The sequence below is a fragment of the Hemibagrus wyckioides genome, linkage group LG20, assembly GCF_019097595.1.
Source record: "Hemibagrus wyckioides isolate EC202008001 linkage group LG20, SWU_Hwy_1.0, whole genome shotgun sequence".
Lineage (NCBI taxonomy): Eukaryota > Metazoa > Chordata > Actinopteri > Siluriformes > Bagridae > Hemibagrus > Hemibagrus wyckioides.
The window spans coordinates 5,151,917-5,171,554 of record NC_080729.1 but is presented as its reverse complement, the minus strand read 5'-3'; the positions used below and the strand labels follow the sequence as shown (position 1 = coordinate 5,171,554).

The following is a 19,638-nucleotide window of genomic DNA, read 5'->3' as shown; positions in this document are numbered from 1 at the left end:
GGCATCCTGGATATGGTGAAAATCCATGGCAAGGCTCGATCACACACTCACACACCATTTACACACTTTAGGGATGCCACTCAGCCTACAACACATGTCTTTGGACTGGAGAGGAAACCAGAGAACCCTGCGGAAACCCCTGAAGTGTGAGGCAAAAATTCTAACTTCTAACCCACAGTAAGTGTCATGTGTTTTTATTTTTGTTGTATTTCTTAAGGGAAAACTAAAAAAAAAACAGTTTCTTGCCTTTTAAATGAAGCAAAAACCAAAATCTCAATTATTATAGACGGATGGATGGATGGATGGATGGATGGATGGATGGATGGATAGATAGATAGATAGATAGATAGATAGATTATTTTGACTATATTATCAAAAGTTTTGGGACACACCAACAAATCATTCAATTCGCTGGCTCACAGTCTCCGCTCTAATTCATCCCAAAGATGTTCTATCAGGTTGAGGTCAGGACTCAGGCCAGTCAAGTTCCTCCACACCAAACTCACTCATCCATGTCTTTATGGACCTTGCTTTGTGCACTGGTGTGCAGTCATGTTGGAACAGGAAGGGGTCATCCCCAAACTTCCCACAAAGCATGAAATGTATGCTGGTATGCTGAAGTATTAAGAGTTCCTTTCACTGGAACTAAGGGGCCGAGCCCAAGCCCTGAAAAACAACACCTGAATTAAATTATTTGGAGGGGGTGTCCCATAGTTCTATAAAGGAGATCAGTATGTTCCTTGTGTCAGATCACTGTATAATGACTTGGTTGCTGTGGCTTTTTTCTCTGAGAAAAAAAAAAGAAAGAAGCACAACAGCTCAGGAAACCCAAGACTCGCCTCTTTATAACCGCAGATGAGAAGGAAATACCAGCTACAAGGGTTTCGATCATCTGAGGCATGATTTACAAACTCTACACCAAGCATTTCTATTGCTTTTGTGTTCCAGTGAATGGATGGAATTCAATTTTCAATTCAATTTCAAAGCATCACTAAACTATTTCATCTAATAATAATAATAATAATAATAATAATAATAATAATAATAATAATAATTCCAGTTCTTGGTCCAGAACAACAGATTCAGGATATAAACATCGGCATGTTGTTGAATAGTTCAGGGGAATTTTAGCATCAGGAATCCAGGAAGTGAATTTCATTTTTGTTTCGTTGGTGTGTAATAATCGTGTTATTTTTAAAAGGTGTCAGGTTTGTTGTGCGAGTAAAAAAGAGGAAACGCCTCATCTGGCAGACAGGAAGTGCCCACCCCGGTGCAGGTTTCATTCAGCTGATGAATATGTTAATAAAGCATATATAGTATATGTATATAAAGCGTATAAAGTTGCTAAACCAGAAATCTCTAAAAACCTTAAAAAGGATTTTTATTCATTGTTTAATTTAGAATGAATTTAATTCCCACTGCACCTTTCTGGAGAGAGCTAGTTGAGTTGTCCTCAACAACATGGAGTGACTCAGACCCAGTGGAAGGTCAGAAGTCAATGACAAACTTGGTGGAAAATATGGTGAAGATGGATTTTTCCGCATGTTGTGAACTCTTCTAGAGAATTCTACAATCATTTTTTTTTTGCCTGTGAGGTCTACTGTACTTCATCCACCATCTAGGATCAGGCCTTGCTGCTTAGTCACTACATAAGTCTCAGTCATTGATTGACTTGATTGGAGCATCAGACATCAGATCATCAGACATCGGAGCATCAGACATCAGATGATCAGACAACAGAGCCTCAGACATCAGATCATCAGACATTGGAGCATCAGACATCAGATCATCAGACATTTGAGCATTAGACATGAGAGCCTCACACATCAGAGCATCAGACATCAGAGCCTCAGACATCAGAGCCTCAGAGCATCAGACATTGGAGCAACAGACATCAGAGCCTCAGACATCGGAGCATCAGACATCAGAGCCTCACACATCAGAGCATCAGAGCCTCAGACATCAGACATTGGAGCAACAGACATCAGAGCCTCAGACATCAGATCATCAGACATTGGAGCATCAGACATCAGAGCCTCAGACATCAGATCATCAGACAATTGAGCATTAGACATCAGAGCCTCAGACATCGGAGCATCAGACATCAGAGCCTCACACATCAGAGCATCAGAGCCTCAGACATCAGACATTGGAGCAACAGACATCAGAGCCTCAGACATCAGACATTGGAGCAACAGACATCAGAGCCTCAGACATCAGATCATCAGACATTGGAGCATCAGACATCAGAGCCTCAGACATCAGATCATCAGACATTTGAGCATTAGACATCAGAGCCTCAGACATCGGAGCATCAGACATCAGAGCCTCACACATCAGAGCATCAGAGCCTCAGACATCAGACATTGGAGCAACAGACATCAGAGCCTCAGACATTGGAGCATCAGACATCAGAGCCTCAGACATTGGAGCATCAGACATCAGAGCCTCAGACATCAGACATCGGAGCATCAGAGCCTCAGACATCAGACTTTGGAGCATCAGACATCAGAGCCTCAGACATCAGACATTGGAGCATCAGACATCGAAGCCTCAGACATCAAACATTGGAGCATCAGACTTCGGAGCCTCAGACATCAGACATTGGAGCCTCAGACATCAGACATTGGAGCATCAGACATCAGAGCCTCAGACATCACACATTGGAGCATCAGACATCAGACATTGGAGCATCAGACATCAGAGCCTCAGACATCACACATTGGAGCATCAGACATCAGAGCCTCAGACATCGGAGCCTCAGACATCACACATTGGAGCATCAGACATCAGAGCCTCAGACATCACACATTGGAGCATCAGACATCAGAGCCTCAGACATCACACATTGGAGCATCAGACATCAGAGCCTCAGACATCAGACATTGGAGCATCAGACATCAGAGCCTCAGACATCAGACATTGGAGCCTCAGACATCACACATTGGAGCATCAGACATCAGAGCCTCAGACATCAGACATTGGAGCATCAGACATCAGAGCCTCAGACATCACACATTGGAGCATCAGACATCAGAGCCTCAGACATCACACATTGGAGCATCAGACATCAGAGCCTCAGACATCAGAGCCTCAGACATCACACATTGGAGCATCAGACATCAGAGCCTCAGACATCAGACATTGGAGCATCAGACATCAGAGCCTCAGACATCACACATTGGAGCATCAGACATCAGAGCCTCAGACATCAGAGCCTCAGACATCACACATTGGAGCATCAGACATCAGAGCCTCAGACATCACACATTGGAGCATCAGACATCAGAGCCTCAGACATCACACATTGGAGCATCAGACATCAGAGCCTCAGACATCAGACACTGGAGCATCAGACATCAGAGCCTCAGACATCAGACACTGGAGCATCAGACATCAGAGCCTCAGACATCAGACATTGGAGCATCAGACATGAAGATATTTTGATGAACAAAGTTCCCTCCCTGAATTTTCAGCTTAAGAATTGAAATTTTATAATTTGTAATTTATATGTATAATCACACCAATCAGCCATAACATTAAAACCACCATCCTAACATGGTGTAAGTCCTCCTTTTGACCCCAGAGCAGCTCTGCTTTTTCGAGACACGGCCTCCACGAGACCTCTGAAGGTGTGCTGTGGGATCTGGCACCAAGACGTAAGCAGTAAAGTGAAGCCTCCACTCATCAGACTTGTTTGTCCAGCACTTCCTTGTCGATCGATTTGAAATCTGGAGAATTTGGAGATCACCTTGCCGTCTTTGTCATGTTCCTGAACAATTTCTGCACTGTGTCTTTGTCAAGAGCTTCGGTTTATGTTCATATCCAACAGAATGAAGAAAAATCTCTGTCTCATGTCTGTGACTTGGATGTTTGTGAAGGCCAGAAGCAGCTGATCTCCTGGGATTTTCACACATACAACAGTTTTGACTCTAAAAATAATAAGTTGTTACACTGATCACTCTGTTCAAAAGTTTACACACACACACACACCCTTGGTCCTTAATGTATCATGTTGCTTGCCTGAGTATCAGAAAACATGTTTGGACTGGAGAAGGAACCTGGAGATACCCGGATGTAACCCTCAAAAAAAACACCATCCATCCGATGCAAACACAGAGGCGTTAAATTACGTTTCATGTTGTCATGCTTCCAAGACAAGTTGGTTCCTGTTCTCACTTGCATCACATACAGAAGTTCCCTCACCAGCCTCTCCTGCATTCTCTCACTTGACGTTCATGCGACCAAAAAAAAAACCCACCACATAGCTTGTCATCTGACTGAGAAACTAGAAAATGTCTGCCGTGAATCCTTTGTCAAGTCAGACGTCTGTGTCAAAATATCGTGCTAGGGAATAGAAATGACTAATACAGAGTGCTGACACTGGAGACTCCTTCCATATATGTTGCATGAACATCACAACCAGCAACAAGAACAAAAAGTCAACGAAAAAATTTTAATCCTTTTATTTTCCCCTTTAGATTATATAGCGAGTGTCCGAATGATCTGTTACTATAGTAACAACACAGGACATATTATAACGAGTGTATTAATATTCATCGTACATATTACGGTCAGAGCCACTGTTAGAGAAAAATCAAATCATCAGTTTTATTTCACAAACACAATCACACACAGGATGACATGTAGGGAAAATAAACATTTTAAACAAAAATATAAAATTTAAGACATACCATGTAAAGAAAAATGTAAAACTAGAATATAAAATATAAGAAATCATTTAAACAAAAATGTAAAACTAGAATATAAAATATATGGAATACAAATAAAAAACACAACACTAGACTATAATATATGACATAATTTAAAATAAAAATGTAAAACTAGAATATAAAATATAAGAAATCATTTAAATAAAAATGTAAAACTAGAATATAAAATATAAGAAATCATTTAAATAAAAATGTAAAACTAGAATATAAAATACAAGAAATACAATTTAAATTAAAATGTAAATCTAGAAATAAAATATCAGAAATTATTAAAATAAAAATGTAAAACTAGAATATAAAATATGAGAAATACAATTTAAAGTAAATTGTAAAACTAGAAATAAAATATATAAGAGATAATTTAAATAAAAATGTAAAACTAGAATATAAAAATATTAGAAATACAACTTAAATAAAAATGTAAAACTAGAGTATAAAATATAAGAAATAATTTAAATAAAAATGTAAAACTAGAATATAAAATATAAGAAATAATTTAAATAAAAATATAAAACTAGAACATAAAAATGAGAAATACAACTTAAATAAAAATGTAAAACTAGAATATAAAATATAAGAAATTATTTAAATAAAAATGTAAAACTAGAACATGAAATTAAAAAAAAACCAATTTAAATAAAAATATAAAATTAGAATATAAAATATACGAAATATAATTTAAATAAAAATGTAAATCTAGAATATAAAAATATGGGACATAAAATGTAAATAAAAATGAAAAACTAGAATATAAAAGAAAAGAAATACAATTTAAATAAAAATGAAAAACTAGAATATAAAAGAAAAGAAATACAATTTAAATAAAAATGTAAAACTAGAATATAAAATATATGGAATACAAATAAAAAACAACACTAGACTATAATATATGACATAATTTAAAATAAAAATGTAAAACTAGAATATAAAATATAAGAAATAATTTAAATAAAAATGTAAAACTAGAATATAAAATACAAGAAATACAATTTAAATTAAAATGTAAATCTAGAAATAAAATATCAGAAATTATTAAAATAAAAATGTAAAACTAGAATATAAAATATGAGAAATACAATTTAAAGTAAATTGTAAAACTAGAAATAAAATATATAAGAGATAATTTAAATAAAAATGTAAAACTAGAATATAAAAATATTAGAAATACAAGTTAAATAAAAATGTAAAACTAGAGTATAAAATATAAGAAATAATTTAAATAAAATTGTAAAACTAGAATATAAAAATGAGAAATACAACTTAAATAAAAATGTAAAACTAGAATATAAAATATAAGAAATTATTTAAATAAAAATGTAAAACTAGAACATGAAATAAAAAAAAAAACAATTTAAATAAAAATATAAAATTAGAATATAAAATATACGAAATATAATTTAAATAAAAATGTAAATCTAGAATATAAAAATATGGGACATAAAATGTAAATAAAAATGAAAAACTAGAATATAAAAGAAAAGAAATACAATTTAAATAAAAATGAAAAACTAGAATATAAAAGAAAAGAAATACAATTTAAATAAAAATGTAAAAGTTGAATATAAAATATAGGAAATCATTTAAATAAAAATGTAAAAGTAGAATATAAAAATATGAGAAATAAAAAGAATATCAAGTATAAAAGAAGAATCAGAATAGAATACAAAATATAATATAAAATAGACAATCAATTATACAAAAATAAAAATAGAATAAAAATAAACACCAAGAATAGATAGGAATAGAATAAGTTTAGCTTCCATCCGTAGCTTTCAAAAATACGTTCAACACACACACACACACACACACACACACACACACGAGCAGTTCAGTGAATTTATATTAGTACAATGTTGCCACCTGCTGGACTAAAAAAATAGGGCTCTCTATTTTTGTTTATTCCATTTTTTAATTGAATTTGTTCTGTTTATTTACTAGTACAGAATTTCAGCAATACTACAAACAGAATTAATATCACATAACAAATATCACGTACCGTATGTACAGTATGGATGCAACATCATGCATGCAAGAGAAACAACTAGAAGAAATGCTAGAAAACAAATGTCTGATTTATTAGTACAGTAAAAGCATGTCTAATCAATCGGTGTAATTTGGCCACATTCTAATCAGTCTTATTTAAAGAAAACGAAGAGTAAACGATCCAGTTTTAAGGTTTACACTCCAACATCTACGACAGGTTTCTGTGTAAATATTTAGATATGATTTCTAATCCACTGAACGCAAACTGTGAGTAAATAACAGCAAAATCAGTGACAAAAATCAGTGTTTGTTTAGTTGTCTATTTATTTGTATGATGTTCTTAGAACTCTATCCTGCCATCCAGTGGCTTGAAATGAAAGACTTTTTATTTGTCACATATACACCGACCAGGCATAACATTATGACCATCTGTCTAATATTGTATTGGTCCCCCTTTTTGCTGCCGAATCAGCCCTGACCCGTCCTGCACTGTGTATTCTGACACCTTTCTATCAGAACCTGCCTTAACTTCTTCAGCAGTTTGAGCAACAGTAGCTTGTCTGTTGGATTGGATCACACAGGACAGCCTTCACTCCCCACGTCCATCAATGACCCTTGGCTGCCCATGACCCTGTCGCCAGTTCACCACTGTTTCTTCTTCGGACCACTGCACACCGGGAACACCTCCACAAGAGCTGCAGTTTTGGAGATGCTCTGATCCAGTGGTCTAGCCATCACAACTTCGCCCTTCGTCAAATTTGCTCAAATCCTTACGCTTGTCCATTTTTCCTGCTTCTAACATCAACTTTGAGGACAAAATGTTCACTTGCTGCTTCATATATCCCACCCACTAACAGGTGCCATGATGAGGAGATCATCAGCGTTATTCACTTCACCTCTCACTGCTCATAATGTTCAGGCATGATACAGCACCCCTGGAGCAGGGAGGGTTAAGGACCTTGCTCAAGGGCCCAGTAGTCGCAGCTTGGCTTGAACCCCAATTTTCTGGGCAACAACCCAGAGCCTTAACCACTTGAGCTACCACTACCTGGTCTCATGTTTTCCGAGTTTAACATTACTAGCGATACTACAAACCAAAACATAACCGCTTCAGACTAGGATTGCTGACACTGTAAGGCAGGGCTGTCCGATCTCATCCACAAAGGGCCGGTGTGGGTGCAAGTTTTCATTCCAACCAAGCACCTGAGCCTGTTGAAGGCCAAGCTGATTCAATCAATCAATGATTAATCAGCTGATTAAACAGGTAGAATCAGGTGTGGCTCCTGCTTGATTGGAATGAAAACCTGCACACACACTGACCCTTTGTGGATGAGATCAGACAACCCTGCTGTAAGGGCACTTCCTGTTGGAGACCAGGAACACATGACAAAGCTTCACTTTTGGGATACACCAACCATTAAATTAATAAACAGGTGGGACCATTTCATCATCTGGACTGGACTTTATTGGACTTAATCCACCATACTTCCTGTTCCAATTTATGTCTTAGGAACGATGCATATTCAAGATCCTCAAGTTAACAAAAGTTCTTGCATCAAAGTCCTCCTCCTTCCTCTTACATCGCAACTTTCCATGCTTGAGAAACTGAATTGAGAACAGAATTAATTTCTCAAGGTACCTTTGTCTTACTGCCCTTCCTCTTGCCCCACACGTCTTGCATTCCTGGACAAAGATAATGACAAAGAGGAAGGACAAACTTTCAGAGATTTCTATTTGTGATTTATTTTGTATACAGCACACTACCAGGTCATGGAAGACCATTCTAACCAGACTTTCTCTGTGCAATATTTTCTCAGGATAGTCCAAACATTGGCCAAGGATGCACACATCTTCCATGGCAGACCATACTCTGAGCTTCCTTACAGTGTATCTGTAGCCTGGCTGTGGTCCATCAAGGGAGGCAGAAAAATTGCTAAATATATCCCTGGTACAGCCAGGTTATGTACACTGTAATAAAAGATCTCACCCCTTTCTACTCGCAGCCACCAGAAACCCAGCTGTTTAGGACACTCTGGGAATACTAGGTCCAGTATATTCTCCTTGTGAAAGCAAACAACATTTTAAAAATGCTGAACATTATTCTTCTACAATAAACTGCTGGATGCCAAGGCAACAAGAAATAGTGTAGAAATAGTGTATTCTACTGAACTTACCATCCAAAGCTTCAGGATCTTTCTCTTGATGGCCACAAAAACAAACGTTATGCACTTTCCTCAGGTTGATGTTAGACTTCTGACCTTCCTAGGTAACAAGGTGATACACGCACAGCTTGACAAAGTGAGATAGATCCCTGCTGTTGAGCCAAAGGTGGCTTTCACGCTAGGTATGTTTGCCACGATCTGAATCCGAGTGCGATTGCACCCCTGCAGTGTTGGTCTCGCTTCAGACTCAGTTGATTGATTCTGCTGAACCCTGACACATTTGCGTTAATCTTATATCATTAAAAACGTGCATGGAGAACACAATCATGTTGACTCACCATGTTTTTTAGAAATTATTTTAGTGCAGCTATGAAGAGTAAGGCACTTTATCATCTCTTGTGTGTCCCACAATGGTCCCTTGCCACTCATGGTACACGTGTTGTCGTCATCATTAGCTAAAACACACACCCATGTTACTTGTGTGGGCCCGAGTACGAGTTCCATTCACGTTCATGGGCTCCACTGCAACCGAACTCACACCACCTCCTACAGGGAGTCTCGGGTTCGGTAACATGGTCCATTTCCCGGTCCAAATGACAGCTTTCATATGAATTTTTCATTGCTCTGTTTCAGACTAAGCTGCCAAAAATAATGTTTAGCATAAGTGTAGCTTATGTTCAGCAGTAAATTTAATAGAAATTTTAAAAACCCTAACCCCTAGTGTAATGTCCAGGAGACACTGTCTGAAGCAGGGCTCGAACCCTGATCTCTACAGCAGTCAAGACCCCCTCAGACCTACAAGCTGGATAAATTAACATAACTAAAACAAGACTTACAGAGAACACTGGACAAATACAACGTGAGAAACAAAACGTAACGATAACATGGGATCCTGCAAACACAACAGTGTCTAACCAAACAACAAACAATGACTGACAGAGACAGATAAAAAAGTATATATTGGACAAAACATTAGGGTAAACGGGGAACAGGCGACACGGTACGAAAGCGGAACAATACACTTCACAAAAAAAAAAGCAGGCTATGGTGAATTGCCTGTCAGTACTCCCTCTGGTGGTCTGGTAGGGAACTGTCCCAATAGTTCCTGATACCTTGTATGACAAGGTTGAGAAAAGAGATTTTATTTGGTGCGCCAGGAAATAACTACTACTAGTACCACTGCTGGACAGGTCCCACCATCTCTCAGGGAAAGAGACAGATATACATCAAGACTTCTCTTGTTCTGGAACCGAGGTGGTGGAATGAACTTCACCTAGATGTCTGAACAGTCTTTATACGACGGGTGAAGACCTTCCTCTTATTTTCTCTGTTTGCTTTAGGTATTTTTAGAAAATCCTCCCAACACAGTTTTTAGGCTGATGCTATCCTAAGTCTGTGACCTATTGAACCAGTGTTGATGTATTCATTGATAGAGACTTTTGTTCGTCGCTCTGGATAAGAGCATCTGCCAAGTGCCAGCTCCACGGACAATGCCATCACCACAACCCTCCACCTTGCCCTCACACACCTGGACTGTAAAGGCTCCTACGTTTGAATGCTGTTCATAGATTTCAGTTCAGCATTCAACACAATTGTCCCTCAGCAGCTGATTGAGAAGCTGAGCCTGCTGGGCCTGAACACCTCTCTCTGCAACTGGATCCTGGACTTCCTGACTGGGAGACCCCAGTCAGTCCAGATCGGGAACAGTATCTCCAGCACCACCACACTGAGCCCTGGAGCTCCTCAGGGCTGTGTGCTCAGTCCACTGCTGTTCACCTTGCTGACTCACGACTGTGCAGCAATGCACAGCTCCAACCACATCATCAAGCCAACAGCATTGTGGATGACCCCACACACCCCTCACACCCTCCTGCCATCTGGAAAGAGGTACCGGAGCATTCGGGCCCTCACAACAGACTGTGTAACAGTTTCTTTCCTCAAGCCATCAGGCTCCTCAACACCCAGGACTGAACTGTACAAAACTCTCTGTCTCTCTCACACACACACACACACTCTCTCTCTCTCTCACCTGTGTGGACACACACACACACACACATAACCTATATTGTTCAATACTTATTGCACTACCTCAGCCCCATGTGTTCATTACATCTGCTGCTATATTTATATTTATATTTATGTTTATTTCTATTTTGCACTACCTCAACCGCTGCTATTGTGTTTTTGCACAATACATGTTGTCAGGTCTCAAAGTTGTACATCTCATTTTATTTAATTTCATTTACATTCCATTGCACATGTTCTCTTTCTTTTTTCGGCGCTAAGTGTCCTGTGTTTTTGTGTTGTCTTTTTTTGTACTTTATGTTGTATGTTTCTGTAGCACCAGGTCCTGGAGAAACGTTTCATTTCACTATGTACTGCGTCAGCTATATGTGGTTGAAATGACAATAAAGCTTCTTTTGTATATGAAAATGTAAAGGAAATAACGACAGGACAGTCAGGACTGGTATTCAGACAAGATTTACTTAAAAATGAACCCCCCCTCCCCCAAAAAAGCAAACATACATAACATTAATTCACAACGCAGAGGCAGTGACGTAAGTTAGGTGGTCCGGTTGCTGCGTTAAAACCCGACCGAACGAGCCGACTGAGCAGTGTTCACAAAACGAGAAGAAAACAGCACTTTTGGATTTTTCTCGCTCGAGTCTTTGAGTCTATTCTTATTATATATCGAGTGAGACACAAACGTAGGAATCATGACCTTGATCAGTTCCACCGACAATATATATTCAATAATCACATCGTGTTCCATACACACTGTCAGTTAATCAGTGGCAGCATCTGTGCAGAGGGACTTTGACATCACCCCGATACTATAGTAATGTACAATTTCTACAGAACAAAGACACAAGTGGCATATTACAGACACTTCAACAGGCTTTTAATACACACACATACAAAACTTGGCCCCCACTTGGCATGCACACAATGTTCATTCATGCAGGTCACATACACACACACACACACACGGACACGCACACACACACACACTCACATATATACACTCACACCTAAATGTAGTATACAGAAATAAGGCAAAATGGAAACTAGAGCCACTGGCAAAGAAGCAGCTGCAAGAAGGGCTATAATGAAGGAGATAATAATAATAATAATAATAATAATAATAATAATAATAATAATAATAATAATAATAGTGCATACACAGAAAAACTGGCAAAATCTCCCCCTTTAAATATTTAAAAACGCTTTTTCCTTTTTAACTTTACATTCTCAAGTAGCGGAAATATACAAATTTCACCAGAGTGTAATAAATATTAAATATTTAAGGGGGGAGTTATTTTTATTTTTGGGTTCGGAACTGTGGAGTTTAAAGTGTATAATGTGTGAAGGTACAGAGCTGCTGACGGGACGTTTTATGCAGCCATGAATTAATAGATTATGGCCAGGAGTTCAGTTTCTTGAGAAATGCCTCACTTCGTTTTGCAAAAAAAAGAAAAAGAAAAAGTGAGACAATGATAAATCAACCGAACGAATCCACTGTGCATACAACTACTGATGGGACTGAATACGAGTACATAAGTCGGAATAAACCAGTAGCTGGTTGGGGTTGTTTTAAATTAGCTTGTTAATATTTTAGAGAACTAAACTGGTTGGAATACACCAATCAGGCATAACATTATGACCACTGAGAGGTGCCATGAATAACACTGATTACTGAGAGGTGAAGTGAATAAGACTGATGATCTCCTCATCATGGCACCTGTTAGTGGGTGGGATATATTAGGCAGCAAGTGAACATTTAGTCCTCAAAGCTGATGTGTTAGAAGCAGGAAAAATGGACAAGCGTAAAAATTTGGCAAGATGGCTAGATGACTGGATCAGAGCATCTCCAAAACTGCAACTCTTGTGGAGGTGTTCCCGGTCTGCAGTGGTCAGTATCTATCAAAAGTGGACCAAGGAAGGAACAGTGGTCAACCAGCGACAGGGACATGGACGGCCAAGGCTCATTGATGCACGTGGAGACCTAAGGCTGACCCGTGTGATCCGATCCAACAGACGAGCTACTGTTGCTCAAATTGCTGAAGAAGTTAATGTTGGTTCTGATAGAAAGGTGCCAGAATACACAGTGCAGGACGGGTCAGGACTGTTTCGGCAGCAGAAGGGGGACCAACACAACATTAGGCAGGTGATCATAATGTTATGCCTGGTTGGTGTACATGACAAGTATTTGAAAACAGAACCAAAAGACAGATGCTGATAGCGTGCCAAACCACAGGAACATTAAGCATCGATCGATAAGCTGGACGACTTTCCCGTGATATATTAAGTTGTATGCTCAGTTTTTGATGTGGCCACGAGATAATAAATCCATGCCTAGAGATACAATAGTTCAGAAGATACAGAAGTCGTGCCTCATACACTGTGCGTAGGTTTTATTCTCGAGTTAAACCTGTAGCCTGTTCATATACTCTGACCTTTTGACCCTTACCTTGTTTTCTTTTTTGCTTAATAGTGTGTTTTTTTTCCCCCATGGTCAGATTTCTTGATTATGGACATAATCATATAATTTTTCATTTCATTTCATTGTACCGCTGATCCGATCTATACTCGGGTCACGGGGAGCCTCAGGCGTCATCTGGGCCTCAAGGCAGGATACACCCTGGACGGAGTGCCAACCCATGGCAGGGCACACAAACACACTCATTCAATTACACACTATGGGCTATTTAGAGACTCCAATCAGCCTAGAAGCATGTCTTTGGACTGTGGGAGGAAAGCAGAGCACCCAGAGGCAACCCACCAAGCACGGGGAGATGATAATATCAAATGAAAATATGAAAATAATATATTAATTCATTTCTGTTGGGGGAAAAAAACATCAGGTCACATCAGCAGCTCTGTAGAAATCAACACTTCCGCTCGTGTTTCGATTCATATTTTAAACTAGTTTATTGATAATCATCAGTTTACACTCTTGTTTTTTTGGGAATACGCTTCTACTGATTAAAAAAAGCGGTAAAATCACTGAACCAATTCAGTCTGGAAATCTTTTTTTACCCTTGTCTTCTTTTTTAACTATCTGATCGTTGACCTTCTCGACTTTAATATCGTTTACGGAAGAAAGAATATGTAAAAATATTCTCATGTCCAGCTTGGCTCTCTCTCTCTCAACACTGCGGAAACACGATGGCAGGCGATCAGGCGAGAGTTTCTTTGTATTAATACAGCAATTCTTAATAGCACTTGAAAAATAAATTTCTTTTTTTTTTTTCTCTATACAGGGACAACAGGACATCCAGGGCAACACAACTGCACATTTACAAAATAGAGCCTCATGCGGAAAAAAGTACACCGTTTCCTCCTTTCCCCGTCTTTACACGATTTTTACGCTGTCAGTGAACAGCATGTTTGTTGTATCTTTATTTTTTCTGTGTGTGTTTTGCGTGATATTTTTGCTGTACGCTCGAATCGTCATGTGCTTCAGGCCAACACCCCACCCACGGTGGAAGCAATAACGATCCCTAACACAACACAGCAGATAAGAATCATAATTTTCTTCTACAAAGACGTTAACAAGAAATCCGGGGCAGCATGGAAAGAGAGAAAGGGTCAGAACATTAATCATTTTAATATCATTAATAACATTTATTATTATTATTATAAGAGAGATGGCACTGAAAAACAGAAGTGAGCCTCACAGTATATTCACATACAAGGAAATGCATGCAGGAGATATAAAATACACGCACCACTCACACACTACACTACACACTACACACCACATGGGGGTGTCAGAATTCCATGTACCAAGAGGCACCGGACGGATGATAGTGCCATCTTCACAGAAGATAATAGCTGTGTTAACGCTTTTAACCCGCGCTCTTTGACTTCCTCTTTCTCGCATCTCATTCATCCTTGAGCTTCCTTAGACAAACCCCCAGAGCTCTGTGTGTGTGGAGAAGCTTCTCATTGAGATCTGTTTGTTTTTCCCTCTCTCTCTCATTTTCACAGTGGATGAAGTTCTTTCTTATTTCTTCTTTTCATCACCCGCTGAGCTTTCTTTCTGAACTTTGCTTGGGGCAAAGTCACCGTGTTGTTACCCTCATGGCATCTCTATCACGCTTTATTGTGTTCTACACAATCAGCACATCAGATCTGAATATTTCTAAGATCCTGAAGGGCTTATTAATCTATATTTGTTTTTTGTTTTTTAATCATGCTAAACATGTCAATTAACACCTAGAACCTAGGATCTGAGATTAGAACAGGACGAGGAAGCGTTTCTAGGAAGAGGAAGGGCTAACAGACACATGTATTAAGATTTATAGAGATTATTATAGTTATTTAAAAATATAATTTTGTTTATTTAATAACATCTGGAATGAGAATCAGGATTAGTCAACAGGGATGGTGTGCTTTTTTCTTTTGTTTGTGATTAAAAGGTTCTATATTATAAAGGCCAAAAAGAGATATGCAGGTATGAGAGATAGATCTGGACACCCAGGGTCATGGGGAGCCTGGAGTCTATCCCAGTGGACTCGGAGCACAAGGTTGAGGGGATCCTGGAGGACAAGGCAACCCACTGAAGAGCACAATATCACACATTCACATACACCGGACAGTTTAGAGATGCCAGTCAGCCTACAACACATGGTTTTGGACTGGAGAAGGAAACTGGAGAGCTCAAAGGAAAACCACTGAAGCTTGATGAGAACATGCAAACGCCACACACACGGGGCGGAGACATGAGGTGATGCAAGCGTCTATTACGGTGACTGAGAAATGCAAAACAAAACAAAAAATCCGAAAAACAAAATAACGAATCCAAAAACATCAGAAAATAACAAATATGAAAAAAAAAAACAATTTTGAAAACAAATCTGTAAACAACATAACAAATCCAAGAAAAAAAACAAAAACAAATCCGAAACAAAATAACAAAACCCGGAATAAAAAACAAATCCAAAAACAAAACAACAAATTCGGAAACAAACCAAAACAAAAAATCTGTAAACAACATAACAAACCCAAAAAACAAAACGACAAATTAGAAAACACAAGGACAATTCCGACAAAGTTTGGTATAGTTTTGCGAATGGAATTCTTTCGGCTGATTGGACGAGATATCTGTCACTCAAAATATACAAGCAGTAGGAAATCGTGTATCTAACTTTATTTCTTGTACTTTTGTGGAGTTCTGCCTTCACTTTAAACTATTTCTTTAAAAGAAAATAACAAAAATTTCCATTGGCAAGCAAGCAGAATTCATTCAACGTTCATACACACACACACACACCAATCCACTTTCTACTGCTGCAGCCTGCTGGACTTCCTGTGTATCTTGAGTGACAGATATCTCGTCCAATCAGCATTAAGAATTCCATTCGCAAACTATACCTACCTTTTCTGGCTTGTCTAAACTTGTCATCGTATTTTCTTTCGCACTTCTCAGCCACCATGGTCTATTCATTCATGTCGAGTTCAAGCACATCATCAGAGGAGGTCAATGAGGCCAGGTCAAAAACAGGATTAGACTGAAAGGAACGTGTCACAAACACGTCTTGAGGTCTTGAAGTGCTTGCGGATAAAGAGCAGGCATAATGCAACACACACACACACACACACACGAGAATGAGAGAAAGGAGTGAGGTAGTTCTACACATGAGCTCAAAGAGTCACGTCTTTTTCTGCAGACGAAATCTTTACTACTTCCAAAAAGTCTGATGACTTTGTGAAAATTAAATAATCTCAGTCACTTTAAAAAAAACATTTAACATTACAGTTCAGTAAAAATGTCTTTGTGTGTCAGTATATTAAATACATATATACATTATCAAGACTATAGTATAGTAAAATCCTAGCACATGATCCCAAACCATACAGAAACATACTAACTAACTAATTACACTGAACCGGGTCTGCCCTGTGATTCTGAACAGACTCAGAAACCCATCCTGGCTTCTTCTAGCGTGCGGTTGAGTAACGCTTTGAGTAAAGTCGACTGTCCAGTACACGCTACGGCTTCTGAGAGCGTTAGCCGAGTCCAACGGCGAGGGAGACGATGAGGATGAGCAGACAAAATGCCACACACACTGCTAACAGGATCAACTTCTGTGAAAGTGACAGAAAGAGATGGGTTTAGGTGTCCTTATGGAACCATATTTTTGAATCCTTGGAAGTTCGGTCTCGGACGCGAGGCACTGTGTGTGGACACGGATTGTACACTTAGCACGCTAGAAGCTTCAGAATCTTGAACGGCGCATCCTTATTGGCTTTTGTCACTTCTACTAAGAACAGAAATCAATCAAATTATTGGAAGTGCTGTGTAAAAAAAAAAAAAGAAAAAAAGAAGGATTGAATATTTGTGGGCCATTCATCTGTCTCTTCCTGTTAAAGCGTTAAAATGGGTGGGGCTTAGCCACGACGTTCTAGTGCTAGGAGTCTGGCATGTGTGCAAATTGAATCATGAATGCTCAACCACATTAATGACTTGCTAAGTACTTGTAATTCCTGCTAAGGTACTTTTGTTTTCTGTTTATCGGTGGGGAAGGAACTCGCTTCGTATCACAGCAACTGCTAGATTTTGTATAGAGGGACAAAAAAATTCAACCATGAAGATGGCCTTGGATTTGTGCATGAACTTTCCATTTTACAATGAACAGTTAATAACTTCAACAGGACAGACTTCATATTGTAACTAGAATAAATGTCCTCGTTACACAACTGCACTTTTTTTTTGCCTGTATAGTACACTGTTGATAATTGCATGTGGTGATGAGGGTTCCCTTGTGAGTCTGGTTCTTTCTTCATATCAGAAGAGCTTATTTCTTGCCACCGTTGCCTCTGGGTTGCTATATAAGGATAATTTGATCAATTAAGAATTTCATACTGAATTGATTTATGAGCTGCTTTGTGGCAATGGCTGCGTTTACACCTGGCATTAAAATGGGATCACAGTATAGCCGATCAGATCATCAGCCAATCAGGACACGGCACTTTTACACTCGTCAACATTACATGGCTTCTGTATTTGGATATCTGATCTGATCTATCTTTCCCACACAATATTTAAATTAATCTGCAGAGGAAAAACGGCTCTGCAAAGTCGACCTGAATTGGTGGGTTTTCTTTTAAAAGCCATTTTCAGTCGCGGGGGATTTTACAGATCTCATAAAATGAGAAGGATGAGAAGGTTTCAGATATTACTAAGGTGGATAGCTGGCGTAATGAAAACTATAAAAAGAAATGTATGGGTCCGGGATCGTTGCCAGCTGTGGTGAGAAAAATGTGCGTGCTTTACAGAGAATAAATGGTTCTACAACATTCGGGTGTGAAAGCAAACCTTCCATTATATATGAGATCTAGTCCACCCTCCATTGCACTTACATTTAACTTAAATTTATACAACTGAGCAATTGAGGGTTAAGGGCCTTGCTCAAGGGCCCAGGGTGGACCTGGGATTCAAACTCACAACCTTCCAAGCAGTAGCACGACACCGTAACCACTGAGCTCCCACATCCAAAAAACATCGTAAAACCACACAGCTACATGCAGTAATTCGGGAGAGAGGAGGGGGAATATTGAAAGTGGGCGGGGTTTTGTGTGACGTCGCCCTGCGAATGCAGACTTGCGTTTACTTTAAACTAAGACCCAGGCCTTCACTGGCCTTTACCAAATCGATTTCTTCTCCTCTGTCAGCCGTTGTGAGTTAAAATATATATATTTTATTTAGTTTGTGCGGTTCGCTGCCGCTGACTAGTCCAATTATCTAATCAAAGGACAGGAAATTGCTGACGTAATCGTATACCTGCTAGATGGCCCCAGTGACGCCAACTCGAAATCTGATTGGTTAATGGAACAATTTCATTGCCACTTATTTTAAGCTCCGGGCGCCTGCACTATTGATTCTGAAGGCCTTTAGGCAGATTTCTTTCACCCTGGCCACACATGATGTCAGCCACTGGCTGAAATATGATTGGATAAATACTCTTATCATATTCTTATCATATATATCATATCACACTACTGGAAGCAGTGCAACCAAGAGAAAAGCTATGAAATGTAGGGAATAGACTATTGGGAATAATTTAATACACATTCATGGAAAATGCAAGTCAGTGATTCAGATCACTGCTGTTTAGGCCAGCAGAAAAGGCCTTGCTGACCCTGACGGCCCACCACTGCTAAGATCCGATCACATTGCGTCCTCGCCTACCTCTGAACTAGGACATGTTGGTTGGATAACATTCCGATCACAAACACTTGTCTGGTACCCAGATACAGTTCGCATTTTAATGTCAAGTGTAAACACAGCCAAAGTCCGTTGTTTATGTTTTGACTCAAATGCCTTTGTCTGGGTTTCTTTGGCTTCATTTTGTAAACACCTGTTTACCTCACTCGATTTTGTCTCAGTCTGAGATTCACGAGGATGAGCACGAGCACAAAGCAAAGCAGCGGCACAGCAGGACACGAGATGGAAGGATGGACATGATGACGGTCACGTGACTCACCCTCCGCGCTTTGCTCTGGTACTTTACTGCCTTCTTGGTGTCTGATACGGCCCTTTCCACGTAATCCACTGCGTGTTCCACGTTATACTCTATGCGGTCGATCATCTCTCCCTGACCGTGCACACACACACACACACACACACACAGCACCACGAGCAGGACCGAGGGGGAGGAAGAAGTGGGGAAGGAGGAAGAGAGGGACAGGGGAAAAGAGAGAAAAGAAAGAAAGAGAGATTTTAGATAGCAGTATTGGACGGATTAAGGCGT

At 39.1% G+C, this 19,638-nt stretch overlaps 1 protein-coding gene across 7 annotated transcripts in view; it reads right to left on the bottom strand.

Moving 5' to 3' along the window:
• LOC131370748 (syntaxin-1A) overlaps positions 1-19,638 on the bottom strand; it is a 136,012-nt gene that overhangs the window by 12,787 nt on the left and 103,587 nt on the right. The window contains exons 9-10 of one of the 7 annotated variants that reach the window (XR_009207462.1): positions 19,372-19,638; positions 11,344-14,419 (exon numbers count right to left, since the gene is read on the bottom strand). The exon at positions 19,372-19,638 is cut by the window's right edge and continues 118 nt beyond it. The exons of 1 other annotated variant lie outside the window; for it this stretch is intronic. Coding sequence is in view for 5 of the 6 variants with exons in the window: in XM_058418202.1 (XP_058274185.1) it covers positions 14,342-14,419; positions 19,372-19,482 (189 nt within the window). In the remaining variant the exon portion in view is untranslated. 5 more of the 7 variants (XM_058418202.1, XM_058418203.1, XM_058418205.1 and 2 more) reach the window with 5 other exon arrangements.